This window comes from Cavia porcellus, unplaced genomic scaffold, assembly GCF_034190915.1.
Source record: "Cavia porcellus strain 051 isolate PalLab524CR breed Dunkin Hartley unplaced genomic scaffold, mCavPor4.1 scaffold_25, whole genome shotgun sequence".
Taxonomy (NCBI): domain Eukaryota; kingdom Metazoa; phylum Chordata; class Mammalia; order Rodentia; family Caviidae; genus Cavia; species Cavia porcellus.
Window position 1 is genome coordinate 11,995,076 of NW_026947508.1, and position 27,064 is coordinate 12,022,139.

A 27,064-nucleotide genomic window follows, 5' to 3' on the forward strand; every position below is an offset into this window, starting at 1 on the left:
TTGCCATGAGTTTGAGGCTGACCTGGGCTACATAAGTGAGTTCAAGGCCAGCCTGCACTGTGTAGTGGGAGCCTGCCTCAAACAAATCGAAACAAAGCAAAACATAAAGTCCAAAGTTTCCACTTTAATACTGAAGGAAAATAATATAGGAACACCACACAGGAAGAAGGATAATCAACTTTTTTTTTTGTCTTTTTCATTTTTATCCGTACCAGGGATCGAACTCACGACGGCAAACTTGCAAGGAAGGTGCTTATGCCGCTGAGCTAAATCCCCAGCCCCCTCAACTTTTTTTTGAGACAGGGTTTTGCTATGTAGTGCTGAGATTTTTTTTTTTTTTTTTGAGACAGGGTCTCGCTGTGCAGTTCCAGCTGGCCTTGAGCTCACTTTGTAGCCCAGACTGCCCTCAAACTCACAAGGATTCTCCTGCCTCAGCCTCCCAAATGCTGGGATTACAGGTGTGAGCCACCACGCCCAGCTTGTAGTGCTGAGATTACATGCTGGGGTTACAGACTTGCTCTACCATGCCTGGCTATAGTCATCTTTTAAAGGTAATGCTAATATATTTATCTGTCATTTACATTTCACTAGCTGGCAATTCTGGTTGTCTTAGCTCAGGTACAATATTATCAACTCACCATAATACTTTTCATCACAGTAGAGGATAAAAAGTATTGTTAGACGGGTCAAGTAAGAGCTGAGAGTCATGGCTCATGCCGGTAATCCCAGCACTCGGGGAGGCTGAGGTGGGAGGATCGTTGAGAGTTCAAGACCAGCCTGAGCTACAAAGTGAGCTCAAGGCCAGCCTGAACTGCATAGCGAGACCCTGTCTCAAAAAAGACAAAAAAAAAAAAAAAAAAAAAGATCAAATAGTACTTTATGAGCAGAAAATACTGTAATCATTTTCACCTTATCAGAAATGTTTTATTCACCCATAGATATTTTTCATCCTTTTTTGAAATATTAAAAATGTTTTTGGGTTGGCTACGGTGGTGCAGGCCTTTAATCTCAGCCCTCGGGAGACTGAAGCAGGAGGATTGCTGAGAGTTTGAGGCCAGCCTGGGGCTCCACAGTGAGTTCAAGTTAATCCTGAAAAAAAATTAAAAATAGAGCCGGGCGTGGTGGCTTATGCCTGAATCCCAGCACTGGGGAGGCTGAGACAGGAGGATCATTGTCAGTTAGAGACCAGACTACAGGGCTACAAAGTGAGCTCAAGGCCAGCCTCAACTGCATAGCGAGACCCTGTCTCAAAAAAAAAATTAAAAACGAAAAAGTAAAGCCCACTCTGGGGAGTTGAGGGAGGAGGACTGCAAGTTCAGTGCAGCCTGGGCAATTTACAAACTTAGGAAACTTGTGCCCCAAAATTTAAAAATGCTGGGGATGTAGTGGGGAATACAGTTCAATGCGAAGTTCCTGGGATTCAATTCACAGGCGCGGGGGAGGGATTCTCAGTAACTGCTTGTCTTTAGAAAAGACCGTACACACTTCCCGTACTCCAGAGGATGACTTCCCTTGAATAGCCATTCTATACGAGAAATAACGCGTTGCCCTCAAGAAAAATGGCAGCTATGTGGGCTCACTGCCATCTTTAAACATGGCAGTCGCAGCTAGCATGGGTTTTGGCCTGGAGCGCCTTCCGGGCTCAGCAGAGGGCGGGGTCCATTGAGTAGTCTTGCGTGCCCGCGCCCGCGACGGAGGTGCGCTTCAGGGCGCAGGCGCGGGGAGGGGTTGGGGGAGGAGGCAAAGCGGCGAGTAAGATGGAAGATGAGGAGGTCGCTGAGAGCTGGGAGGAGGCGGCAGACAGCGGGGTAAGGAGGAGCCGCCGCCCCGGGGCAGGGCCGGGCGGGACCTGGCGTGAGAGAAGCCTCCGGGGAGCGGGTCTGGGGATAGTTCTCCCCAAAGAAGGGCCTCACACACCGGACCGGGAGTGGAGGAGAGGTCCCCGGTCCCCGAGCGCCGGGAAGGCCTCTTAAAGGGGCCGCGTTCCATATTTCCCTCTACCTTTGCCCGGGGTGCCTCCTTCCGCCCCCCGGTGTGTGCGTCACCCGGGGCTCCCCACCCGGCACTGGAGCCTCTTTCCTGACCCCTGCACCCGCCAGCTGGTCCCGACCCACCTGGACCTTTCCTTTGCAGTCGAGCTCCCCCGTCCGAGGCACCATTTTAAAGTTCCGGTGCCCCGATGAGAAGGGACTCCCCATGAAGGCGGCGGCAAAGAGCTGGAAGGGGCTGCCGGGGCAGGGGAGGGGCACATGGAGTACTTTTGAGCCATTCGCTCTCTGCCAAAGTCGCTCACCACTTTGCGCCATCCGCCACGGTGGGCGAACCTGGGGATTTTTTTTTTTTCCTCTTTCACTTCTACCCTGAGAGGCTGTAGCAGGCAGGTCTCCCAGGAACCCCTGCAGCATAACCCGAAGCCCAGCGGGCCGCCCCTTTCCCCGGGGATTCCCCCTTCTCAGCCCACCTATCTGCGCCCCGGGGAAAGTCTGGTCTCGGCTTGTGCTCGTCGGGGTCGAGGGGGAGGGGTGCGATTTGTAAAATAGCCGCATTCCTGGGAGGGGAAGGGGAGGGAGAGATGGACCGTTCGACTCGATTTTGGAGTTTTTGTTGGCCTCCCCAAACTCTTAAGAAAATAATTTATCCCAAGTAGGCATTTCCGATTCTAATAGGTTCGGGTTTAACTTGGTTTTTGCAGTTTATGGTTCTCTAGTGACCTCGTGAAGCCGGGGAGGTCTCAGTTTGGTGCCTCCGATTCATGTCTGTGCAGTTCTGGCTCGAGCGACATTCATCTGGAGGGCTCGAGTGTAGGAGTCCAGCGGCCCAGGGTAGAGCAGGAGCTGGGTCTTTCTTTCCCAAGCGTGTCTGCAGGTGCTGACTGGAAAAGGATGGGAAATGTCCCCTTGTCCCAGTGTGTGTGTCTCGGAGAGAATGTTCAAACGTGGCTTCGAAGTTTTTTGGTTTTTTTCCCCGCTGGTTCAGCTTTTCTTCCATGGTTGTTTATTTTTCCTCTTAGTATAACTGAACAGTTTAAGGAACATTTCATTCAGAGGGTATTTGGTGGCGGTCTTAGCTGCCTACCAGCTTTCTGGAATTTTGGCTCCAGTCAAGAAGGTTTTGCAGGGAATAAAAGGGGTCAGCTGCATGTTTATTCGTTCACCCCAAATTTTTAAGAACGATATGCCAGGCATTGTGCTTAACAGTGACTTTGTGCCAGAGAATGTGGAATTTCCAGTGAAGGCCTTTAGTACTTGACACTAATAAGAACGAATCATCCAGGCACCCTCTTGCCACCCTCTGTGAGAAGGTTAGCCTGCAATTTGAATGTGACTCAAACCATAAGTTTATTAGGCACGGAGATCTATTTTTTCACTTGTTTGAAAAACCCAAGTTTTTCACGTAAAAGAAATGGGAAGAAAATGAAAGGAACAAAAATGAGTATAGAACTTCACAGAAATTGGGAATTTAGATCTTCATAATGTGTAAATTGCCTATAGATGAGCTTGCCCAGCCCCATGTTTTACAGCTGAATAAATTGAGACATGTGGGATGTAATTTGGTCTGTCTGACGTTTGTCTAGTATTCTTTCAGCTGTCCTTTTAAGCTATCCTTTACTTCAGGAAAATCCTTTCCATGTACAGAGGTGGAGCCCAAACCTTGTTTCGTTGATACCATGAGAATACTGCCAAATTTTATTTTTTTGTCTTTTTGAGACAGGGTCTCACTCTAAAGTTTAAGCTGTCCTTGAACTCGAAGCGTTTCTCCTGCCTCAGCCTCCTGAGAGCTGAAATTACAGGTGTGCACCACAACACCTGGTACTGCCGAGTTTTAGATCGGCTTATACCCTTCTTTTCTTGCTATGTGGCGTAGACTGGCCTGGAACTCCAGAGGCTCAAGCTGTCCTGCCCTAGTCTCTTTAATAGCTGGGACTATAGGTGCACAGTCCCTTGGTGCAGCTTCCTTATGTAATTTGTATTTAAAAGACAATTTTAAAACAGCTTAATCTATGATTTTTCTCTATAGACAAGGAAGCTGAGGTTTAGGGAGTAACAATTTCACTAGAGGTAACCCAGCTGGGATTTGACCCCATACTGATTTCAAAGATGGGTTCCTTCTGTAGCATTTTGGTGCCTTGGACCCCTGTGGAAAACTTCAGAGTTGAGAATTAACTTTGTGTGTGTGTGTGAACCCAGGGCCCTCTGTGTGCTTAACACACTTGCTCTATTTCTGAGCTACATGCCTTTCCTCTAGCTTTCTTTTTTAGTATGTTTACTTTGGACATTTATTTGATGGTTTCTTTTGTTTGATTTGATTTGGTGGTGGGTTTTGTTTTGTTTGAAAGAAGGTCTTGATATGCAATTCAGGCTGGTGTTGAACTCATTCATAATGTAGCCTAAGGTGGCCTCAAATTCGAGGTGACCCTCCTGCCTCAGCCTCCCAAGTGCTGGGATCACAGTTGTGCACCACCGTGCCCAGCCTATATCCACCAATTCCCTGTAGTGTAGGCAGCTGTGTATGTAGAAGTCTCAGCTTCAGGTCACCCTGTCTTCCCACTGGTAATAAGTGTTGAATACTCCTCCCAAACAAAACAAAACAAAACAAAACAAAAACCTGATGATGATGGAGAAAAGACTAGCATATGGAGATTGCTTAATTCTCAAAGTGAAGGCCAATTGTGGTGACACATGCCTGTAATCCCAGCACTCAGGAGACTGAGGCAGGAGGATCACTATGAGTTCAAGGCCAGCCTGATCTATTATAGTGAGAACCTCTAAAATAAAAAATCTAAAAGTGAACATTCAAACTATATAATTCTGAGGTTCCTCTAATCATAGATGATCCCTGCAAAGCACTACAAAAAATTAGATTATGCTAGTTTCATTTTCCTGTGTCACTATGTCTGAAGTTATTGTTTCCTGTATATCTTTAGAATACTCAATGTTCAGTGCTATTATGTTATTCAGGAAAAAACTGAACATTGCAGATGTTCTATAAATAGGTTCCTTTTTTTTTTTTTTTTTAAGTTAGTATAGTGCACATTTGGCTCCTATAAAGTTGTTGCTTGAAGCGGGGCGTGGTAAGAGACTGAGGTAAGAGGATTATTGCAAGTTTGAGACCAGCCTAGGCTACAAAGTGAGTTTAAGGCCAGCCTGGACTACATAGTGAGAGCCTGTCTCAAGGACAAAAAGAAAGAAAGAAAGAAGGAAAGAAAGAAAGAGTTGTTACTTTAGCTATTTATCTTAAGAGGTTATATCTACAGTTAAAAACAATTGAAGGAATGTAATTTACATTTAAGACAATTCAAGGACTATACCTTACATTTTGCCAAAAAAATGCTTTTTTAAACATATTGTATACTACTTTTGGGAGAAATGAAAATGTAAAATTGAATTCATGTTGCTCATTTTCTAATGGTTTGTTTGTTTTATGGTTTTTTGAGCCAGGAGGGTATCCCTGTGTACTCCAGGCTGGCCTCAAACTCACAGTGATCCTCCTTCCTCAGCCTGCTGAGTGTTGGGATTACACGCATGTGTCACACACCTAGATAGATTCTGATCGTTGAAGCTACTTAATATATTTTCACCAGTTGACTAGACATAAAATAAAAATGTAAAATGCAGTTAAGTCCATCTTGTTGGGAGTGAACTAACCCAGCTAGGGGGAGGTAGATGACGCTTAAGTGGAATTGGCCTAGTGGGTATTATAAAGCATTGCTAGTTTCTAATTTCCCTGTGTCCCGCACATTTCCTTTCATTTTCTTTGATATTAAGTCATACAGCTAATGGGAAGACAATGTAGCTTTTTTTCTGCTTGTGTTTTGTTTTGTTTTGTTTTGTATTTTGCACTAGGGATCAAATTCAGGACCTTGCAGGGCGAGGTGGCTCATGCCTATAATCCCAGCACTCGGGAGGCTGAGGTGGGAGGATCGTTGCAAGTTTGAGACCAGCCTGGGCTGCAAAGTGAGCTCAAGGCCAGCCTGAACTGCATGGTGAGACCCCTTCTCAAAAAAAAAAAAGACAAAAAAAAAAAAAAAAATTCAGAACCTTGTCCTTGCCAGGCAGGTACTTGTGTGTATTTTGGTGGGGTTTTTTTGTTTTGGGTTTTTTTGGTCTTTTTGAGACAGGGTCTCTGCTGTGAGGTTCAGCCTGGTCTTGGTCTCTTCTTTGTAGCCTAGGCTCGTCTTGAACTTGCAGTGATCCTCCTACCTCAGTCTCCTGAGTGCTGGGATTACAGGAGTGCACCACCATACCCGGCATGTATTTTGTTTTTTTGAGACAGGGTGTTGGTATGTAATTCAGCCTGGATTTGAACTCAGTGGTGATGGTCCTACCTCCCCAGTGCTGGGATTTCAGTTGTGTGCCAACATGCCCGGTATCAAGACATTGTATTTTTTTAAATTATTTTTTCTTTCTAGCTATCTGTTTGTTTATTTATTGAGACAGGGTCTTGCTACATAGTTCAGGTTGGCCTTGAACTCACTATGTAGCAAAGGCTGACCTTTAACTTGCAGGAATCCTGCTTTTGCCTCCTACATGCTGGGATTACAGGCTTGCACAACCATGCCTGGCAAGACATTGTGTTTGTGTTTTTGTTTTTTGGTTATTTTTGTTTTTTTATTTTGGGTACAGGGGATTGAACTCATGACCTCACGCTTGCCAGGCAGGGGTTTATGTCGCTGAGCCATATCGCTAGTCCCTAAGACATTGTGTTTGAAAGGACAGGTAGCCTTCTAGGTTAAGAATTCAAATTTAGCTAAGATTGGTAGCACACGTGTAATCCCAGTATTGGGGAGGCTGAAGCATGAGGATCACTGTGGATTCCAGGTTAGCCTGTGGTATATAGCAGTACCCTGTCAAAACAAATATTCAAATTTATATTGATTGTCTGCCCACATGAGCCAGTCATCCAAACATTGCCCCATGAGTGATGCTGAGTCGTGTCTAAGCCTATAGGAAGTGAACACTCACTACCAGCTATATGCCAGGCGCTGAGGAGTAAGAAGGAGGAACCATTTTTACAAAGGCATAAATCAGGTGCCATGGCTGGAATTAGAGAAGCTCTTAAAGAGTCGGTGATGACTACATAAGATTTGAAAGATCAGGAGTTTATTGCCATGGTGCACACCTATAATCCCAGCTGCTTGGGAGGTTGAGGCAGAATAGTGAGTTTAAAATTTGCCTGGGCAGTTTGACCAGGTGTGGTGTGGTTGCACATCCCTGTAGTCCACGCACTTTTGAGGGCTGAGGTAGGAGGGTTGCCAGTTCTAGTCCCACCTGAGCAGTTTAGTGACACCTTGTCTCAAAGTATATCTCCGTGCCTGGAGATATAGCTCAGTATAAAGGCGTTGGTTTCATTCCCTTGTACCTAAAAAACAAAAGGAGAGCTGAGGAGGTAGCTCAGTGATAGAACACTTGCTTAGTAGCATGCTCAAGGTCCTAGGTTCAATCCCATTGGGAAAACCAGTTGAACTAAACTATATTAAATCTGCGTGCCTCGATGAGACTATAAGGGAAGTGTGCAGCCTTGGGAGAGGTGCAAGTATTTCTTTCTGGCTGGAGGGAATGAGGGTTGGCAGGGTTTAGTGGAAAGAGACGAGGCCAGAGAGGTATGCCAGGGCCAGATTGGGACTGACCTCCTACTCCTTGGTTCTGGGAGCTTGGACTTTGTCCTGAAAGCACTGGAGAGCTTTGAATGCCTGTTTGTGTTTGTTTTCAATTCTTCATAGCAGAGGTGTGACACAGATTTGAATTTAGGAGATAAGAGCTTAGATTTTCTTCTGTCTTTAAATTTCTTGGCCATGCACCCCAAAGTGTGACTGTTACCTTGCTTTGAAGCCTGTAGTGCTTCCTGTGGCTGCTGTCTCTATGGAATGCTTAGAACTGGCTGTGGGTAAGCCAAAAATAAACGCGTTAGTTCGGGGCTACATGATGCTGATTTCCGCCTGCCTTTGTGGTAAAGAAGACAGTTAAAATTTGTGATACCAAAGAGCTCGAATCCAGGTGTCCCAAGCCTGAAGGGAGCGAGAACCTGACCAGGAATAGCTATTCCTGGTCATTTTGGAAAGTTGAATCCTAGGGATTTCTGGGTTTCATAGAAGGGTCTTAACGCAAAACAGTTGGCTAGAGTAGGCATGATCACACTGAGCAGTCTGTCCCTGGACTTTGTGGAAAAGTTCTGTTTCACTGTGGCGTCAAAGAATGGAGGATAAAGTGCTTTTCGCTAGTAACTTCTCCACCCTTTTCAGCGAGGCTGCTGGGAGACCTGTCCCAGCGTGCTCTGGGGACAGGAGAGAGCTGCCACAGTTGCTGTGGGGCAAGGGCTAGAAATTCAGGCAGTCACAAGCCTTCTTTCTTTTCCTTATTCTACAGGAGAGAATTTAGTGTATTTTTCTAAAGCTGTTGGTAAAATCCTGCCAGAGAAAGTCACTCTTGTCCAAGTCTGATGACACAGACACATTCCTGGGCAGCCTTTCTTTCCACTCCCTCCTCTGCTCTGGGTAGGCCGCCTACAGGGAGCATTGGTTTCTGGCAGTGTCAGGTAGCTGGCCTGTACAAGGTGTGGTGTGTTCTTTCCTGTATACTGCCCTCACAGGAATAGAAACGTTTCCTGTCAGGAGAGCTCTGACTTGTTGGTTTCCTAGGAGAAGGTTGAGTTTAGCTATTTACATCCGTGGCCAAAGTAATGATCAGAGAGCCTGGCTTAGTTGTAGAGTGCTTGCCTTGCCTGTGCGAGGCCTTGGGTCCGTTCCCAGTACAGTAAAGAAAGAGTAATAACCATAGAGATTTTTCTGCCCAAGTGTTTACACCTCTGTTAGCCTCTGCCATCTGTCTTTAACACCTTGCTTTATGCAGGATGTTGATGAGAAAACCAAGCACTGCAGAAATTAAGAACAGATTCCAACAGCGCTCTGTGTGTGGATAAAGGATCTTTTCTGAATTCAAAACGTCCCTCACAGTAAGTCGTCTCCTCTCCACGCAGGAACACAGGAAATAACAGTCATTCCTTTCCAAAAGCAATAATAAGTACGTACTGTTTAAAATGGCATTTGGGAGCTGTGATGGCTGGATGAGATTGTGTAGGACAGTTATGACCTGAATCTTCAGTGGTCAAGATCGTTGCTACTGTGTTAACCTTGAGAACCCAACTTCCAGCCTTCATGCCCTGTCTTTCAAAGCTTATAAAGCACTGTGACCCTGTAACTGTCAGTTCTGTTTTTGCTACCCAGTAGCATGTCTCGCTGGGAGACAGACATTGGCTTGTGGATCACCAGCCTCCCATCTCTCTTTGGAAGTGCCTCTTAGCTGGTATACTGAGCACTTAGTACAGCCCAGGTGAAGTGCATCTTCATGCTTATTACCAGTGGTTTTGTGAGATGTAGGTGCTGTCATCCCTGATCCTAGAAGGGAAATCACAAGGTCAGTCCTAGTCCCTGTCCTGTTTTGAACCCACACTTTCAGGGACCTTCTGGGAACAGTTTGTTTAGATTTGCTTGTCACCAGATAATTAACTATTTCAGTGCTTTAGGGTGCTTTATTGCTACATCCTTTGAGGTGTACTTGTTTTCACCTGGGAATGACCTCCTGATTTGGTATCCTATGCATCAATTTGAACTCAGTGCTAAAGAGCCCAAGGGGTAATACTCCCATTGTAGTGATACTAATAGTGCCTGTAGTGAGATCCAGTTGATCATAAATGGGAAACCTTTTTTTTAAACTTTTGGCCCAGTGAAAAAAGATAGAAATCATTTTTGCTTGGGATCCTTTTTCTGTGTCTGTGTGTGTTTCAGTTATTTATTTTTCCTTTATTGTGTTCTCTCTTGCTTGGGATCTTCTCCTTGTTGAATCTGAATGCCTTCCCCTGGGTCTTGGCTGCTCACCTCTCTGCAGTCCCTTTCATTTACCGTGTTGCCTGTTATGCTCCCTTATATGTGGTTAGCCTTGGTACCGGAGCCACTGTGCTGGCTGCCCCAAGTGAGTGCCACAGATTCTGACTGGCTAAGAGCAGGATGACATCCCTGGTCTTACAGAAAAATTGGAGTTCTCCTTTTTATCGGTACCGGGGATCGAACTCACGACTGCCTGATTGCAAGGCAGGCACTTATGCCGCTGAGCTAAATCCCCAGCCTCAGAAAAATTGGAAAACGATAGGTATTTGTTCCATCTTCCAAAGTCAGAGTCTCTGATACTTTTTTTGGAGAGGAGCCTTAGCATCTTCATTGGAAAAGATAATGAGAACTACCTGCCAATTAATGTCTTTTTCTCTGTGTGGCAATAGAAATCAGAAGATTGGGGGCGATTTAGCTCAGTGGCTCAGTGGCATAAGCGCCTGCCTTGGAAGCAGGCAGTCGTGAGTTCGATCCCTGGTACCAATGAAAAGGAAAAAGACAAAAAAAAAAAAAAAGAAATCAGAAGATTGGAGTTTCAATGCCAGGCCTGATTTGGGCGCAAAGCATTCTTCTCAATTGTAAGATTGAATCAATAGAATTTACCTTAGCTGGGGAGAGTTAAATAAGTCGCTTAGTGAAGCATTCCAAGCTAGTGTTGGAGCAGAAAGTGCCATTGCTCTGCGTGTGAAGGCCTTGTCCTGGCTTTCCAGCCATTGAGAATGTAGCCTTGATCTAGTTAAATTCAGAGACCCTAAGATTGGCAGGTTGGCTGAGGGGTTGCTTTCTTACTGTCCCAGAGGGCAAGTGTTGTGCTGTTTCTTCTAAGAATTGTATTGCTTAGTGTTGTGTGAGAAGTGAAAGGAAGAACCAGTTAAAACACACACACACATTCATACAGTGGAAACCTCGTTAGACATTGCCTCATTTTATGTTGAGGGCAGTGCTGCGTGCCATTGCCTGGCCTGTACTTGAAGGTAAAGGTCTGTATGGATTCCATCCCACTTGGAGACCCTTTGAAGAAATTCCCAAAGCAAAAAGATTCCTTTTCTCAAGATGGTAATTCAGGGTTTCTGAGGCCCTCCTGGGATATACAGTATCTAAATTGCTGGGTCTGGTTGTTGCTGAAGAATTACAGTAATTTCAAAAGCTGTGGACAGTAGCAGTCAGTGGTGCTGTTGTAGCCTTTCCTTAGGAGGCGGAAGCCTGGACTTGCATGAACTTGGCCTAGGTGTGGAAGCAGGTGGGTCCTACTGTCAGCCTTATCCGGGCCTATTGGTATCTGCTGTCATCCTTCTGCCATTCTCTGAACCTTTGCGTGCCCTCCTCCTGAGGGCACAGGACTGCTAAGCACGCAGCAAGGCTGACACACCGGGATTGAGGCCTAGATCAGAGCCGGTGATGGGAGGGCACTGAGCCTTGCACAGATCAGTAACAGTTGCTTGGAGAAGGTAGTCTTAACTTGCCTTTTCTGAGGGAGTGAGCATTGGAGACTGAACTCAGGGACCTCATCCATGCTAAATCTGTGCTTTAGTATTGAGCTACAGCCCCACCCAGTTTTAACTCTTATTTTGAATATCAATAAGATCTCTTACTTGGCTCTAAACAGTCACAGTTCAAAATCTGGCTTCACTACATACTAGCCTGGAACCTTTGAACTGATTATTTTTGATGTTTAGAATTGGTCTATGTTATCTGTAAAATTCTATTTATTAGAATTATTCATTAATTCGTGTGTTGGGTGCTATTTTAGGCACAGTAGACAAATGCAATGTATGAAGCTCACATTTTGTTTGTTGGTTTGTTGAGACAGAGTCTCACTGTGTAGTCCAAACTGGTCTCTTTTTTTTGAAGTTTGTAATTCAAATTTATTTACCTTTTTTTTTTTTTTTTTTTTTTTTTTAATACCGGGGATTGAACTCACCTTACACCTGCCTGGCAGGTGCTTGTGCAGGCAGCTGAGCTAAACCCTAGTCCCCTGTAGCTCAAGTTTGAAGGCTTAAGTTGACTAGACATTGTTTCCTGCATGGTGTATCTCCTCAGTCACTGCCCAAAGGACTCTGAGAAGTTGTAGGAATATGCAGGTGCAGACACAAGGCCCAGCTTCTTCTCCAACGTTGTGGAAAGGGACTGTACATTATGGGGCAAGAGCCTTATGCTCCCCTATGCCACTCTCCCAGAGCCCAGGGAGAGTGACTTCCCGGGTTATCCAAGGTAGACTGGTCTTGAACTCACTGTGTCACCCAGGCTAGCCTTGAGCTCCCTATGATCCTCTTGCCTCAGCCTCTTGAGTGACTGGGATTATAAGTGTGGCCCCCTCCCCCACTTTCTTTTCTTTTCTTTTTTTTAGACAAGGTCTTGTTAGTTCAGGCTGACCTTGAATCACTATGTGGTCCAGGTTGGCCTCAGACTCATGGTGGTCCTCTTGTCTCAGTCTCCCAGGTGCCAGAGTTGCAGGCATGTGCCACCACACTGGCTAACCTTCTGAAGTCCAAGTGTGAATGCTGAGTCAGCAATTATATATCAGATTTTATAAAGCTCTTGACCTAGATGAGGTCACTTAAGTCAGTGTATGCCGGGTGTGGTAGGGCACACCTGTGAGCCCATTATCTAAGAGTCTGAGGCAGGAGGATTGCCAGTTGAGCTTAGCCTTGGTGGCACAGCAAGAGCTACTGCAGAGTGCCAGAAAGACTCCCTGTCACGGGCCTGCAGAGATCCCGGAAGCTGAAGAAGCTGGGGAAGGGAAGTGAGTGGGCGTCTTCCCCTTACAAGCCAGGAAGTTACTTGTTCTTCCTAACACACCACTCCCAAGGCTCTTCATGGGTTTTCATGCCCCTGGTTACACTCTCATCTTGGTAACCCTAACTAATGTTCTGCACATAAAGTCATGTGGTGGTTTTCCAGGACTAGCTTAAAGGGACATTCATACAAAGATAACTTTCCCTGGTCTAGGAGATACCTTACTTTCCTCGCTCCACCTTCCATATTGGGGATCAAACCCAGACCATTACTCTGAGCTAGCTATATTCCTAGCCCTTTTTTAATTTTCAATTTTTGAGACAGGGTTTCAAGACACCCAGATTGTACTCGAGTTGAAATTCTTCCTGCCTCATCCTCCTGGAGTTTTGGGTTACATGCCTAAACACCACACTGAGATTCATACCAGGTGTCTTTTGCTTTTCCTCTATTTGTGTCAGCATCCTGTCCCCAGCTTTTTCTTGTGCCTTCTTTTCCTTGAGGCTGGTGTCATATTTAAGCCCTGGTCACTTTCTCTCACTTCTATGGCAGTATTACTCTCTCCAAAACACTATCCAGATGGGTTTTGCTTATCTGTCTTCCTCCACGGCCTGGAGTTCTCACCATTAGAAATTGTCTTGCTCACCTTTTGTTCCCCCAGCATCTGGTGTATATAGTTTATAGTAGGTTTTCTGTAAATACTTGCTTCCAATATTTTTGGTTTTGTTTTTTGTTTTGGGTTTTTTTCGTTATAGTACAGCAAAAGAAAAGTGGATTTTTGAGACATGCTAACGAAGCCTAGACTTCCTCTGAGGTGGAGTTTTAGAACCATACCCCGTGCCCCCTGGTGACCCACTTAATTAAAAAGAAATATTTTCTCTGGTGTGGGAGTAACAAAGGAAGAGGGGATGTTTTTGTGGGATATAGAACCCAAAAACAGACTATCCTGAGTATACATTAAAAGGACATATTGGCCGGGCATGGTGGCTCAGGCCTGTAACACCAGCACTGTGGAGGCTGAAGCAGGAGGATGGTTTCAAGTTCGAGACCAGCCTAGGCTACAAAGTGAGCTCAAGGCCAGCCTGAACTGCATAGCAAGACCCTGTCTCAAAAAGACCAAAAAAAAAAAAAGGCAAATTGATGAATTTATGGCCTAGCTATATCCCTAAGTTCTTACCTCTCGGCTTCTGAATTCTGCTTCTTTTTTATTTCTTTTTATTTACCCAGTTATGTTTGCTCAGAGTTGAGTTAATGTTTGAACCTGACAGTGACCCTGATGCAACACTGTGGAATCACCTAGGGCGATGGGACAGTGGGTGCTTCCTGATTTGGGCTGCCAAGGCATTTGAGACTGTCAGCCCTGCCAGGGCATTGTCACCACAGTGCCACTGACAGAAAAACAGAGCTAGACAAATTGACCTGGCAGCTCTTTGAAGTCTCTGGATTACACATCTGGCCTAGAAGTGGCTAGTAATGTATTTTAAGGTACAGAGAACTTATATCTGATTGTTTGAGACCAGATTTTGTTGTTACAGTGCTTGCCGGCAGGCACTGTGCTACTGAGCTATATCCCAGGCCCCTGCTTTACATATTCCAAAGTGAAACTGAGTTCCTCACAGGGAGGAGCCAGGTTTGTGGTATGAGAAGCATTAAGTGACTTGCCAAGGGGACTGCTCTGCCTGAAGACCCTGACACTGATCATATGGCAGCGAGAGGACATGGGTCCCTGGATGTCCTAATGTCCGTGCCCAGGACTGAGGAGATTAGGCATCAGATTGTGTTGGACAGTAGTCCCCTTCTGTTTAGTGTCTGTCTTCCATTTGTTTGTTTGGTACTGAGGATTGAACCCAGGAGTCCTCTACCACAGAGCTACATTTCCACCCTTTTTTTTTTTTTTTTTGAGACAGAGTCTTATTTGGGAATCCTCCTGTTAGCCTACCAACCATCTGGGATTACAGGTATATACCACCATGCCCAGCATTTTTTTTTTCCCTCTCCTTTTTTTCTAGAATAGTGGCTTTGTTTTAATCAGAACCTGCCAGGCTCTAGTTTGGCAAGAAATCCTGTTACACTGTGTTTTTTTTCAGATCCCCTGAAACCACTTGGAAACTTGGCGCACTCTAGTCAAGGACAGCTAGGCAAGAGGCAGTATATCCTGGGGACGTGCTGGTTCACAGGGAGCTGGAGATCAGTGGTCATCCTTGAATGTGAGAGGAAGACCTAACAGAGAGGCAACTGCATTTTAGCCAGTAAAGAGAATATTTAGACATTTAAATGTTTTGCTTAGTTTTAAAATTTGCAGGCGGGTAGGCCACCAGATGTGGCTGGCCTCAAATGCGTGATTCTCCTGCCTCAGCCTTCTGAATAGCTGAGACTATCACGCACACTCAGCCAGACCTCCACTTAATACACTGTCACTTGACTTCTCAGGAATCCTATTGGTTGCCCTGGTAACCAAGGATTGTCCTGTTGAGAGAGGTGCTGTCATGGAGCCGGAAGTCCTGAGGCTCAAGACTTTGGGGGTCAGGGAATAGCTCAGGGGAAGTGGGTACCACAGGGCAGGCACCACAGGCCAAGTCACTGCCCCCTCGCAGAGCCACAGGCAAAGGCCTGAGCTTGTTCTCGCCGACTTCTGTGCAACAGCCTCTAGGCCTCATCACCCAGGTGAATGCACAGCCTGTTTGCTGACTTCCGGCTTGAGAAGAGTGCCACAGTGCTTGTGTGCTTGCTGCCCTTTGCACCAAGGCCCCGTGTAGCCTGCATATTTCTCTCCTTGCCTTACCCCTCCCCCCATTCATTTTTTTTTTTCCTTTCTTATCCACCTCTTAGTATTAGAGGAGTGAACCTGCTGCTGTAGTCTGCCGCGCCTTGCAGATGCACCCCTCTCCCATTTGTCTCCTTTGCTGGCTTTCTGAGGCGTGCCCTTCCGTGCCCCGCTTTGGAGTGATCTCCACACACTCCTAGGCTTCTGTTGGCAGCTGCCGCCAGAAGCTTAGCAGCACATTCCTTGCTAGGGTAAAGGCATCAGCAGCCTGTAAGGCTGTGCTTCCCCATCAGGGGAGTTGAGCTTGCAGATGTTGACATCTGATGTTACTTGCCTTGGATTATGGCCTCTCCTTTATCTCCCCAGAGGCCCAGCTTGTGCAAAGCCACTGGCCTTCCTCCCAGGCATCTTCATGAATTCCTCTGCTCATCTGGTTTTGCTTGTTTTCTTGGACCAAGAAGCATATACTGTGTGTTCATAGTAGGATAGCCCCACAGCACAAGTGACATTTAGGTTTGGGAAGACCTTTTCCCTAGAATTTGAACCCAGAACACAAAGTTGCCCCACTAAATCAGAGTGTGCAGTATTATCTTCTGGAGGGTGCTCCATGCTACTTGGCAAAAACCAAAACCTAATTAGGAGAGAGAAGCTGTAGCACATCAGACTTTTCTCCTAGCCCTCTCCTCATGTACTTGGGCTCTTACACTGACTGCCCTCTGCTGTGGTGCCCACTCAGCAGAGTTATAGAGCTTGTGTGTTTCTTTCTGGGCATGGTGACACATGCCTGTAATCCCATCACTCAGGAGGCTGAGGCAGGAAGATCGCTACAAGTTTAGACCCAGCCTGGGCTATGAGTTCAAGAGCAGCCTAAACTGCAGAGAGCAAAACCCTGTCTCAAAAAGATACCCCACCACCGCCAAATAAATAAATAGATCTGTGTGTTTCTTGGATTAGACATGGATGTCAGACCTCTGAACAGGAGCCTTGATCTTGCACAGGATTCCATGCATCCTTACAAAAAGAGGTAGTTAGGTCCTTCATTTCAGACCTGCATCTCCACACGTCCTCACACAGCATTGTGAGCCTGTTGGCCTCCATGTGCCACTGCATTTCTAGAGATGGCCCTTCTTGTAGTGTACCTAATGGGGAAGTTTTGACTTAGTCTGGTTTTTCAAAACATGAGGCTGAGAGCAGATGGATTGCAAGACCTTTTCTGAGCAGAAAACATACTGACTCATGATAACTGGACAGACTCCAGGCGAGATGCAGTGCCCTCTAGCTGCTGGAAGAGCACAGCCCCAGCTAATGTGCCTCTCCAGATGACCAGAATCTGCTTTCCTCCAGAGCTGTCCAGGTTTATATCCTGGCCTATAATCAGATGAAAGAGTTCCTCTCCAGCTGTGATAAACCCACATGCCTGCCATAATGGGTTTGGGTGGGAGCTGCAGTTAATGGTGTGTAGGAGAGTGGTATGGAATGGTGGGAGGGGAGGCACAGAGGGATGAATGCCTAATGGCTTTTACCAGCGGCTTCCTTAATGTCAGGTATTACTTTAAAAACTATTATTACGATATGCCAAGTATGCTGGCCTTATTTGGGGACAGAGGCACAGTTACTCAAGCATGAACCGTAATATCTTCTTGAAGGGCTTCTTATCTAGATCCATAAGCTGGGAAAGGGTAGATTCTCCATCTTTCCTATAGCCATGAAGAACAAAAGAATGCTCAGATCTAGCTAATATATCAAACCCATTTGCTTCTGTGGGTTTTTTTTTTTTGTTTTTTGTTTTTTTTTTGCTTTCACAGTGATATGAAAAATGAGAATTTGCATAATTAAGTTTAGACATTCAGAGCTTTCCCATAAAAATCTTGAATTCAGAGACTCTTAAAATAACAGATCTTGGGGCTGGGGATTTAGCTCAGTGGCTTAAGTGCCTGCCTTGCAAGCAGGCAGTCATGAGTTCGATATCCGGTACCGATATAAAGGAAAAAAGACCAAAAAAAAAAAAAACAGATCTTGCCAGGTGTGGTAGGGCACACCTATAATCCCAGCACTCTAGAGGCTGAAGCAGGAGGATCATTGTGAGTTTGAGTCCAGCCTGGGTTACAAAGTGAGCTCAAGGCCAGCCTGAACTGCATAGTGAGACCCTGCTTCAAAAAGACTCCATCCAAAAACATTCAATGGATATTAGCCTAATGTTATAGTGTTTACTCAAGAAATAACACTGATATTAATAGAATCAATACAGTTGTAACAAGCTATGCAATGAGCATAGGTGTGTGTCTGTCAGTTCTCAGACCTCCAGATCATCCTCCTAACTCGGTGTACTTTTTCCATTCAGTTGTGGAACACTCATTGGGCACTAGCTATGTTCCAAGCCAGAGTGAGAAGTTTCTGTTTTAGTGCCTTTCCGACCCCACCAGAGATTAGTTAGCCCTCACAATATAATAGCTGTTGCTTGCCTAAGTATATTTTAAATGCAACTCAATACCAGCCAAAATGGGTATCACTGTTGGACTAGATTTAAATTTATTTTTTTAATTCTTTATTTTTTTTTCAGTACCAGGGATCAAACTCACAACCTCCTCCTGCTTGCTAGGCAGGCACTTATGCCACTGAGCTAAATTCCTGGCCCTATTTCTTTATTTTTTAAAAAAATTTATTTTTATTTTGAGACTATCTTGCCATGTAGTTCAGGCTGGCCTTGAACTCACTGTCTAGTCCAGGTCCCCACAGTCACAGCAGTCCTTCTGCTTCAGCCTCCCAAGTGCTAGAATTACAAGGTCGTGCCACCATTCTTGGGGTGATTTAAATTAATCTAATTTTTACATTTTTTCCTTTTTATCAGTACCAGATATCGAACTCACGACTGCCTTTCAAGGCAGGCGCTTATGCTGCTGAGCTAAATCCCCAGCCCCCATAATTTCTGCATTGTTTATAAGAGGACACAGGAGGTCAAGAAGAAATAGTCCAGGAAATAGCAACAAAAACTGGCCCACTTTTATTATTATTAAATAACAATGAGGCCCTGGGTTCAATTCCCACCACTACCCAAAGGGGGAAAAAGATTCTAAGGCCAAGAAGATCATTTCATAATAAGCTATTTAACTATTTAACTAGAAAAGAACAATTCTTTCCATAATTAGTAGTTCAAAAGAGTCAGTAAAAATTTAGAAGATTTGAATATAGCTAACTGTACCTGCGCACCACAGGATGCAGTCATTTTCGGGACCTCGTAGCCCTGGGGAAGATGAAGCACACACTGGGCCATGAGACTGTCGGAGGCACATCCCAAGACCTTCTCACCACTGTTGGTCTCGACAGTTTGTGGTCTCAGCAGTTTTGCCAGTAATGGGCTCCTCTGAAAATCTCTTGTTTTTCTGTAACTCAGGGGTTCCCAGTCATGGCACTGTTGAGCTCTGTCCTGTGCCTTCCCAGACCTCAGTCCCTTCGTATCTTCCTCTGGTAATGACAGCTCCCCAACCCCTAGCCCAAGCCCCTGCCAAAAAAAACTGTCTAGATTTTGCCAGATGTCCTTAGGCAGACAGACTTGCTTCAGGCTGAGAAGCATTGTCACAGATCTGTTCTGCAGAAAAGCACATTTCGGTATAATATAACGTTTCTCCCTCCAGGAGCTTGCTAGTTTTACCCTCAGTGAGTGGAATCTTTTCTAAGAAAAGCAGCATGGCAGCCGTGGAACCTGGAGGTTTGGCCTTTGTTCTGTGCACAGGAGTCACATGTCAGTCTGTCCACACCTCCCCCAGCCCCTGGGTGCGGGGGACTCAGATGGCCACAGGGGCCAGTGTCTTGCTAGGACTGAGGAGGTCGGGCCCATGTGGGCTCTGGACTGCCGGGCTGTTGGCAGAACGTGTGGGACAGTAGTTCCACCTTCTGCACCTTCTCAGCATCTGCCTTTGCTTTGCTTTGCTTTTTGTTTTTGAAAGTAGACGGGCCAGGATGTGGTTCCAAGAGAACCACGTCCCTTGGCTTTCAAGTTCACCTGACAGCTTAGGCACTTCAGTTTCACAGACCTGATTTACTCTAGGCCTTTCGCTAGGTGCTAGTCGCAGTCAAGTCTGTGCCAGTAAAGAAGCAGATCATAAAATAGTAGATACGTAACCATGAAGGGATGTGAGAGAGAGCCTTTACCCCTGAGGAGCAGGTACTTGAACTGGTGGAGTCGAGGCATCTGGGTTTGCAGATAAGAGGGCACTTGCAGCAGGTGGCAACATTGCAGGCAGGTGGAGCAGCACTTGGGGTCACAGTGGCTCAGTACTGCAGGAGGTAGGGGTGAGGGTGCTTTGGAGTTTAGACATGGTCCTGCAAGCCTTTCAGGGGCTTCAAGCTAGGGATGAGGATCACGTTTAATATCCAGAAAGTTGATTTATGTGGCTCTGTGAAGGGCAGGAAGAAGGCTGGTTGGAGGCTGTACAAAGAACCAGCTGAACAAGGTCCAGAACTGGGGCTAGAAGGAGAGGACCTACAAAGGGAGTGAGGTCTCCAAACTCCAGAGTCTAGTCCACGTCCATCGCCTCAAAGGACATAGTTGTGTCCTTGGCTAGAAAGAGGACATAGTCCTTAGCTCTGAAAATAAAGACCTAAATTTTTATTTGAGAGAGATCTTTTTCCACTTTTTATATACATTTTTTTCCTCTAGGAAATAGACAGACGGTTGGAAAAAAAACTGAAGATCACACAAAAGGAGAGGTAAGGCTGCTGTCTGGTCTGAGGGCTCGTGCCCTCTGCTGTGGAGAGCTGGGCAGTCAGCGGTGTCTCCAGCTGGCCGTAGGGTTAGCAGTCAGGCTCCGGGCAGTGCACCCTCCCTCCCAGGTGGAGACCAGGCCGTGGGGACCTGAGGCTGTGGAATAAGGCGAGGCGCTGCGCCTGCCTCTCTCTCCGTGGCCCCGGTGTGCTTGTCTGATGGAAAGTGGGTCCATGACAAGTTGAGAGGTTTGGAGAGCTGGCTAAGCCCCGATTACTCCAATTTTGGGGCAAATTGTTTCCCATTTTGAATGTCAGTTTCTTCCTGAAACAGGAGGAGCGCTTGGATAGGTGATTTCTGTGGGGCCTGAGTGCCTTGGCAGTTGAAGATACCCTGGAAAAGATTCTGGGAAAGTTTTGAAAGACCTTTCAAAGATAGCTGTGTTCCCCACCCAGACGGCAGAGGATGTGGGTTTCCAGAGCAGGTGAATGTTCTCTTTAGGCTTAGGTGACCTGTTGGTTTTCCCAAGACAGGTGGCAGGCAGGAAGGTAGGATTTTGGATTTGCTTAATGGGCTACACAGTCATTCCTGTGCTATCTGCCCACCTGCTGGTTTTCCTGGCTCCTAGCTCCTGGCTCCTGCCTCCGTGATGAAATTGCTGGCTTCCTGTTTGTTCACCTCAGCAGCTACTTGCCCTGCTGCTTACGGGAGGCCTTTCCATGTTCCCATCCTGCCCAGGACGCCTACCAGTTCACCCTGGGGCAGCTGGGTTCCTCAGCCCCTACCCTCCTGACAGCCTAGGTGCTTGTACCCCTGTGGGCCCGTGTGGCTCTGAAGCTAGGGTTGCTCTGGGGGGCACCGGGTGAGTGGTATGGATGGTCATTCTTGCCTTGGTCTCTTTCTCCTCCCACGGCTTTTGTTTCTTTTTCTCCGTGTTGTTTTCCCTCTGGGTTTTGTGAGTTCCTCGTTGCCTTGTGAACACATCGCCATGATGTGCATACACATCCTTGGACAGTGCTTCTCTTGAGCATTGCCACGCGCTGTTTCTAAGATTGCCTTTCACTCCAGCCCCGCCGCTGTCCAACAGACTGAGAGGCCTAGTGAGGGAAGTTTCTCTGCCCAGTTCTTTGGAGGAGGTGGCTCGCTGTCTGCTGCAGCTTGTTTATGGGAGGCACAGGCCGCTCTCATGGGAGGGTCAGGGAATCCTGTCTTGCTGACTGGCAGGGCTCCTGTAACAGGCCGTATGTAGTGTTTGACTTGTCTGAGTCCGCGTGGAAGACCTGGCTGGGGGCGTGGGGGTGTTCCCCCTGCCAGCCTCTCAGCACTCTGCTCTCTGTAGGGAAGTGGGGATTTTAACTGAAGTTGTTGGATTCTGGACATGAAATGTTTTGCTTCAGGGGCCAAACAGTGCTTGCCATGCCTGTGCTGACCATGGGTAGAAGACACCCAGGACCAGGTGGTGCTCTGTCCCCAGTCAGGCGTGAGGCGGAGCCAGCATTTCCTGTGCACCACCAGAGTTGGCGGTGAACTTGCTTTCTTGAGACCCCCTTCCTGAGGAGTGGGAGTTTGAGTGTCTGGTCAGAGGCCAGAGGCTGCTGAGGGGCCGAGTGAGGGTGGGTGTGGGAGACACTAAGGGCCTTCTAGTCAAGGGTGTGACTTGTGAAGCTGTGTTTGCTCTTTGTCAGCAGGAAATCCAAATCTCCTCCCAAAGTGCCCATTGTGATTCAAGACGATAGCCTTCCCACCGGGCCCCCTCCACAGATCCGCATCCTCAAGAGGCCCACCAGCAACGGTGTGGTCAGCAGCCCCAACTCCACCAGCAGGCCAGCCCTTCCTGTCAAGTCCCTAGCGCAGCGGGAGGCCGAGTACGCTGAAGCCCGGAAGCGGATTCTGGGCAGCGCCAGCCCTGAGGAGGAGCAGGAGAAACCTATCCTCGACAGGTGAGTACAGCTGGCAGAGCTGCCCTCCTCCACTCTGTGGTCCACTCAGAACGAATTCTGAGGGCTTGGCTAACTGTGGACCAGTGAGACACCTCTGCAGTGCGCAGGCAGTGGGGCTAGCCAGAAGAGGCACGGACTGGGAATTAAAATCTCCCTCTTGCCTCTTCTTAACTCACAGTTGCAAACCTCTTGCCTAATCTGAGAAATGGGATCATGGTGATGTCTGCCTCACCAGGTTACACAGTTGAGGCATTGAGCAGGGACACAGTGCTATTAGTGCCTCGGCATTATCTTCCAGTAACTCGCTGTGATGTTTTGTTGTATTTTCTAGACTTTTTTATGCTTCACTTTTGACTCCCGTAGTACTAGAGGTTGCTTTGTGTAAGTTCGTCCCTTCCCAGGAAAGCAGTGTTTGTTTACCTGGTCTTTCTAACTTTGAGGGGCCTCTCTGATCTGTATTGTAGGGCTTGAAGAAGTAATCGCTGCCTGGGGATGTAGTTCAGTGGAAGAATTCCTAGCATGAAGTTTAAAAAAAAACTGAAAACCTAAATCTGCTTGCTTCCTATTTTTTTTTTTTTTTGTTTGTTTTTGGTTTTGGTTTTGGTTTTGTTTTTTAACCCAGAGTCTTCACACTGAGTTATATCCCCAGGCTTTGTTTTGTTTGAGACGAGGTCTTCTGAAGTCACACATTGCATTGCCCTCACTGGGCTCTGAACTTGCTGTCCTTTGGCCTCAGCCTCCCAGTGCTAGAATCCAGGCGAGCTGCCCCACACTCCTGTGTCCCCTTGTTTTGAAGGGTCCAGCATTTGTTTTCTCTGCTTGCTGCATCTTCCCTAGTGGAAAATGTCCATTTTCATCAGTCTTCCCTAGTAATATGAGGCAACAGCTAACTAACTGCACAGTTTAAAGAGAAGGGGGAGGCAGAACAAGGAGTGCCAGGGTGCTCACTGACCCGGTCTTCACGCTGCCTGACACTGGAGAACCTGCCACACCGCTCGGTGGAGCTGTGCCCCCGTCATGGCTGCAGCTGGGGACAGGATGGGTCGTGCCTGCGAATGACTGATGGTGGGTCAAAGGAGTAGAAGGCCACAGGTGGTCTCCTGCCCACAGGGACCTCCCAACATGGAGCTGCCCTATCTGCTTGCCCAAGCAACAGGCTCATGGAGCAAAGTTGGGTGATAGCTACCATGATACCTGTCTCAGCTGCAAGTGGGGTTGATTCTAAGATCCGGGGACATCTTTCATATCTTGCCTCAGGCCTTCTTCTGATTTTCTTCTCTGCAGGCCAACCAGGATCTCCCAACCAGAAGACAGCAGGCAGCCCAATAATGTGATCAGACAGCCTTTGGGTCCTGATGGGTCACAAGGCTTCAAACAGCGCAGATAAATGCAGGCCAGAAAGGATGCCGCCGCCGTCACCACCTCCTGGGTCGTCAGCCATGGGTCGCACTGCTGTGGCAGACAGCTGGACTTGAGCAGAGGGAACGACCTGACTTACTTGCACTGTGATCCCCCTTGCTCCGCCCACTGTGACCTTGAACCCCATGCACTGTGACCTCCCTCCTTCCCCCCTTCCCACTGTGATTGGCACGTCCTCAGCAAGGGTTGTCCCAAGTCAATGGAAAGGGAAAGTCTGGGGGTTAGGGGAGGATTGGGGGGACCCACCAAGGACTCAGAGTAGAGAGTCAGACAGTGCCACTTGGCCACTTGGGGTAAAGCCAGTGCCAGCAATAAGATTATCATGCTCATTAATTTGGGATTTCAAAAGACAAATGAGAACTTCACCCGCCCAACCCCAAGTGCATGTCTTCATCACTTAAAAAGTAAGTTCCATTTGAAAATATCCTTTCCCTTTTTTTTTTCCTTCTTTCTATTTTTGTTTGTTTATACAAATATCTGACTTAAGAAAAAGTGCATGGGAGGGGTTTTAGCAGTTCAATGAATTTTTAATTGAGAAAGGGTAGTTTGGTAGTCTACTTAAAAATGTTTCTGGTTTATTCACTAGAAACATTAACTGATAGGATTTTGGTGAGCTTAGCTTCTATATTCCTACTGCCGCCCAGAAAAGGGGCAGGGCTCTGCAGCCCCAGGACAGGTGAGCACCCCATGCCTATACCTCCCTCCCCCAGCTAGGCCCCAGGCACCTTGCCCTGCCTGGAGTCAGGGCTAGCTCTTTAGGCTCAGAGAGCCTGGGGAGGGTGCCAACCCCACCTCTAGTATTTTGGGAGATAGGGAAAGTGACAAACTTCCCTTTCCCCTGCCCCTCAGGGTAGCTTCCTACCAGCCAGGCAAGAGCAGAGAGCATCAGGAAGTGAGACTGCACTCCTGGGCTTAGAAGCAAAGGATACGAGGCTTGGTCAGTATTTGCTGTCAGCACAGGAAGACCAGGAGCATGTGGCTCCTGAGCTTGAAGCCTGCGCCTGGTATGGTCACATAGACTTTCCCACTCCAGCAAGGCTGGAACTCCTCCTCCACTGATGGCTGCACCTCGGTGACTATACCAGCTACGTTTCCTCTGAAATCAGTACCTTGGGAGCAGAACAGTCTGAGTAAAGTAGGGAAGGATAAAGTTTTGCATTGCAAAGACGGATGGCCAACAGTTTCCCAGAGGCCAGGGCTGCCCTTTACTCCTTTTTCCAGAGCAAGGACCTGATGTGAAGACGGTTTGTCCTCTGGCCCTGGAGCCTGGAGATTTGCTTTGACTCCTTGAGAAGAGGCTGGCAGGGCAGCCGTGTGGACAGCCTGCCTCTCCCCAGCTCACTTTTCTCTTGGGACACACTGCACCTTACCCTCAATGAGCTAGGCAGCCTCTCCGCTCCTGATCAGTGGATGGTTTTTGGAGTGGTTAGTGTGGTTTTGGAGTAGGGCAGCTTGTGGTGGTCCAGTAGCAAGCCAGATTTTGCAGATCTACTCTGCAATGGGTTCCTCTGGCCAGGCCCAGCCGTGTTCCAGGCCTTCTCCCTAGGAGGAAGGACCAGCTGCCAGTCGAACCTACAACTGTTCCATGGCCCAGCCTGAGGACTGTGTGAAGCCAGGAATTGTCTGTGAATGGAGCCAGAGCAGAGGGTCATAGATGCAGTTACTGCAAGGAGTGGGCAGGAAGAAAGGTGGCTGCTATCTTGGAGTCCACTGCCATGACCAGGTGTGTGTACTCTAAATGTGTCATGCCCATCCCTCAAGATAGAGTGGCTTCTGGCCAAGGCAAGACTCTCCTTTCAGTTGGAGAGGGGTGCAGAGGCAGTGCAGGTGGGAGGCCAGGCAAGCAATGGCTCTGCCTTGGTGCCACCGGTTCCTGCAACACCCCCTCTGGTGGGAGTGAGCACAGCTGGTGTCTGGACTGAGCATGTGGCCAGGACTGTTGCTCTCACCTCTCCGGCCAAAGAAAGGGCTCTGCCCACACTGTGCCTGTGTCCACCCACCAGCAGTCATGCCTTTGGCTTCCCAGATGAGAGGTGGCAGGCAAAATGAAAGAAAGCAGAAACTATTATTTGGGGGGAGGTGGGCAGGAAGATGGGAAACGGTTTGGATTTTGTGTGGGGGTTTTTTTGTAGTTGTCTGTAACTTTCCTTAAGTGCTTTTTCTTTTCTTTTTCTTTTTTTTTAAAGTAAGTTGCAGGCTTTGGCTTGGAAATCCCCAGGGGAATGAGGGGCAGGACCCTGAGGCTGCTGCCCCTTTTGTCTCCCTTCATGGTACTGTCCCTTTCCCAGCTCCTCCCAGACCCCATGAGCCAGGCCTCAGTCTTTCCGGCTAACCGCTTCCCATGAGCCACTACTCTGATGTCAGCCTATAACCAAAGGAGCTAGGGGTCCGGGCCTGGTGACCAACCCTTCTCAGCAATCAGGGTGCTCCCCACCTGCAGGCAGGAGGCAACACCCTATCTGCTATCATCAGCCCCTTCCAGAGCCCACTTGCCCCGCCTAGCCCTGCCCTGCCCAGCCATACCCTGCTCTGCCCCATTTGGGGGTGCCCTGCTCAGGGATGGGCCGGTAGGGCTGCACCCAGCCTCCCTGGCAAGCAGAGACTCAAGAGACCTCTGGGGTTCTGTTTTCTGGTCGTGTGATCCCAAGGGTGCACATGGGCCCCTTGGGTGTCTGAACAGAAGGGAATGGGAGGGGGCCACACCCCTGCATCGTGCTTTGCTGGTGCAGTGGGCAGCTGCCTACCCCCACCTCACCCCTACACGCGGGCTCCTGAGTCGGCAGATTAAGCATTTTATAAATTGTATTTTAAATACATGTTTTAAACTTGTCAGATCTTTGTCCTTATTTCAACCCCTGACCTTTTGCAGTTTGCTGTGGCTGCCTGTTGAACCCAGGGAAGACAGGATTGGGTGGTATGTGGTTTGGGCTCCACAGAAGAATCCCCCTGAGTCTGTGGGCTCAGCACAGTAGAGGCTGAGACCACCTCTTGCTCTTCCTCGGGGCCTGGGGCTCCCACTGTCAAGGGGCAGCTCTGTGCTTTGAGAGTGCACAGGTAAAGCCTTTGTGCGCAAGGCGACCTGCGGCAGGAATGCTCGCCCTGGGTGCGGCCTTAGGCAGGTCTTGCCTCAGGTATTCTCAAGCCTGCACTCCTGAGAAGCCGCGTAGGCTATGGAAGCCTGGGCACCAGGCTCCCAGGCTGAGGTCCTTGGTGTTTATTGGCTTACTAGGCCATAAAAACAAACTCACAGCAGCCCATACCCAGTGGCACATCTGTCTGCAGGCTTGAACCGCCCCGCCAGATTCCAGAGGGTCAGTAGGTTCGAGTGGGCAGGGAGCTGAGCCACTTTGCACCACCGTCGGAGCTGTGTTCCCTGGGGAAGGAAGAGTGGGGCAGAAGGCTGGTCAGTGTTTGACCTTCTCCCGCAGTCCTGCCAGGCTGGGGCAATCCCTGTGCCGCGGAGGAGAGATGGCCTCCTCCCAGAAGGGAGAAAGGCAGCAGTTGGGCTGAGGCCTTTTTCTCAGGGGGCCTGGAAGGGGATTGCAGCAAGGTTCAATCCCTCTGGCCAGCAGCTAAACCTGGCACTTAGAATGTGGAACCAGGTTAGGGCAGAGCAGCTTGGTTCC

At 47.8% G+C, this 27,064-nt stretch overlaps 2 protein-coding genes and 1 non-coding gene across 8 annotated transcripts in view; 1 reads left to right on the forward strand and 2 right to left on the reverse strand.

Moving 5' to 3' along the window:
* Window positions 1-1,700: 1,700 nt before the first annotated feature.
* Szrd1 (SUZ RNA binding domain containing 1) lies at window positions 1,701-26,270 on the forward strand. Of its 2 annotated transcripts, none has more exons than XM_005004348.4 (4): window positions 1,701-1,808; window positions 20,035-20,084; window positions 21,768-22,019; window positions 23,304-26,270. In XM_005004348.4, exons 1-4 carry the CDS (start codon window positions 1,758-1,760, stop codon window positions 23,404-23,406), a joined length of 456 nt encoding a protein of 151 aa, XP_005004405.2. In that variant the 5' UTR covers window positions 1,701-1,757; the 3' UTR covers window positions 23,407-26,270. The 2 variants fall into 2 exon arrangements, with proteins under 2 accessions (XP_005004405.2, XP_005004404.1); XM_005004347.4 differs by having other exon boundaries at window positions 1,702-1,808; window positions 21,765-22,019.
* Window positions 11,891-12,096, reverse strand: LOC111757255 (small nucleolar RNA SNORA73 family). The gene has a single exon (XR_002791627.1). It is a non-coding gene; the product is annotated as a small nucleolar RNA SNORA73 family (small nucleolar RNA).
* Spata21 (spermatogenesis associated 21) overlaps window positions 25,595-27,064 on the reverse strand; it is a 40,184-nt gene continuing 38,714 nt past the window's right edge. For all 5 annotated transcript variants that reach the window (XM_063235594.1, XM_063235593.1, XM_063235592.1 and 2 more), the window contains exon 12: window positions 25,595-26,811. In XM_063235594.1, the coding sequence (XP_063091664.1) occupies window positions 26,751-26,811 (61 nt within the window). In that variant the 3' untranslated portion in view covers window positions 25,595-26,750. The remainder of the gene's footprint in view (window positions 26,812-27,064) is intronic.